The sequence below is a fragment of the Elephantulus edwardii genome, unplaced genomic scaffold (genome assembly GCF_000299155.1).
Source record: "Elephantulus edwardii isolate Elephantulus edwardi_28Jun2011 unplaced genomic scaffold, EleEdw1.0 scaffold00059, whole genome shotgun sequence".
Taxonomy (NCBI): domain Eukaryota; kingdom Metazoa; phylum Chordata; class Mammalia; order Macroscelidea; family Macroscelididae; genus Elephantulus; species Elephantulus edwardii.
In genome coordinates, this window is record NW_006399809.1 from 10870315 (window position 1) to 10872172 (window position 1858).

The 1858-nt window shown below is 33.5% G+C and overlaps 1 protein-coding gene across 1 annotated transcript in view; it reads right to left on the reverse strand.

Annotated features, from left to right (window-relative positions):
• SEPT7 (septin 7) overlaps positions 1 to 1286 on the reverse strand; it is a 69270-nt gene extending 67984 nt beyond the window's left edge. Inside the window, exons 1-2 of the mRNA XM_006887628.1 lie at positions 1281 to 1286; positions 2 to 95 (exon numbers count right to left, since the gene is read on the reverse strand). Coding sequence (XP_006887690.1) covers positions 2 to 95; positions 1281 to 1286 — 100 coding nt within the window. The remainder of the gene's footprint in view (position 1; positions 96 to 1280) is intronic.
• Positions 1287 to 1858: the final 572 nt, after the last annotated feature.

Genomic DNA, 1858 nt, shown 5'->3' on the forward strand with positions numbered 1-1858 from the left:
ATTAGTGTGAATTCAAACCCTCTTTTCACTGATTTTCTGTATACTTGATTTGGGAGATTAGCAAATCCCACATAGCCTTCAAGGTTCTTCTGTTGCTGGAAAAAGTTAAGAAGAGTCAAGTTATTCACACATCAAAAATCTGTCACAAAAGTCAAATTATCTTCATTAAATCTAGTTTAGAAAATTATGAAACTATTTATTCATGAAAAATCAAGCTTCCTTTCCAGTATAATTAATACATTATTAATTGCATTAAGGGACAAAATCAATTGAGCATAAATTAATGATAATACATTGTTGTTATACACTGGTTGAGTCAGAATCAACTCGCAGCTGATCCTCCAGCAAGTTTTAGAGGAAGTAAATTTCACAGGAAGACACTGTTCATCGTTCTCTTACAGAGGGGCTGGTGGATTTGAACTGTGTACCTTAGGGTTGGCAGAGCAACTTCTTACCACTAGGTCATAAGTTATTCATAGAAACTCAGAAGAATAAAATAAAAATTAAAGAAACCCCTCTCAGAACAAAAATGTCAAACATCAATTGTTAATAACAATTAAGCTCTGACCAACTGAAAATTAGAAAACTGTGTTTCACCATTCAAAAAAATGGTCTCATTTTCTTAAAACTGTATTAAGATCTTTATAAATAATCCTTTTGTGCACATTCATTATCACAGGCATGTTTTTCTTAAAATTCGCCTCTTATTCAGAAAAGGAAATAAAAATTTTTTTTAAAATAAAGCTGGTAAAACAATTACTATCAATTAGCAAGCAATATCTTTGAAGCTATTTTAGCAATTCCCAACTACGTCTGTCATTTGAACATTTCAGATGATTCTGCGGTATCCATCTTCAGGAAAATGAGATTTATCCAGATTTTAAAGAAAATAATATTTCAGATTTCTGCATGACTTTGTATTGATGTCTTCAACAATAATCTCAAGAACAATTAAAATCAATTTCAAATTGGTGTACAAGAAGTCTCAGCTTATCATGTATTCTAGCGGCAATGAACCACTAAGGAGTGTCTGTGATGCTTTTCTTGTTTTATTTTTTGGGATTAGTCCATCTTATTCTTAATAATATGTGCTATATAACAATGTTGTAGCATGTAATTTGGTGATGTTATCATTCTAAGCAACCCCAGAAAACAAAGACTGGATTTATAAACTACGGGTAATAAGAGGTAATAATGAAAGCTTAAAAAAGAAGTATGATTCCTTTAAGTTAGGGACAAGCTTCAGTACCAAAAGGTAGCTTTTTTTAACCTCACTTTACCCTCATCCCTCGCAAAAACACTGTTCAAAGCTCAGACCACCTTAGTGAGTACAGCTTTAAGCTCATTTATTTTTAGAGATAGGGCTATGCATCGTGAAAATACAGAAAACCAGCAGAGAATCAGGCATTTCTAACTTTTGAAGTTTTGCCACATTTACATTTTCTTTTGGGAAAAAAAAATAAAAAATTTGATGAGACCAAAGAATCAATTTCATTCATTTTGATATAACAAAGAACAGAATTCGTGTTCCTAGGCGCAGTCCTATCAGACTCAACTCATAGTAACCCTATGCACAACAGAATTAAAACAGTGCCTGGTCCTGCATAATCCTCACAGTCACTCTTCTCTTTGAGTTCAACACTGCAGTGACCTTGTCAATTCACTTCATAGATAGGTTCCCTAATTTTGCTTACCTTCTACCTTCACAAACAAGTTCATTCCTAGTGGCTGGTGTTTCCTAATGTATCCAAAGTAAGCAAAACAAGTCTCACTATCCTCTCTAGTAGTTACTGTTATGTGCCACTGAGTCACTTATGACTCACAGCAACCCTACGTACAACAGTCCTGCTCTATCTTT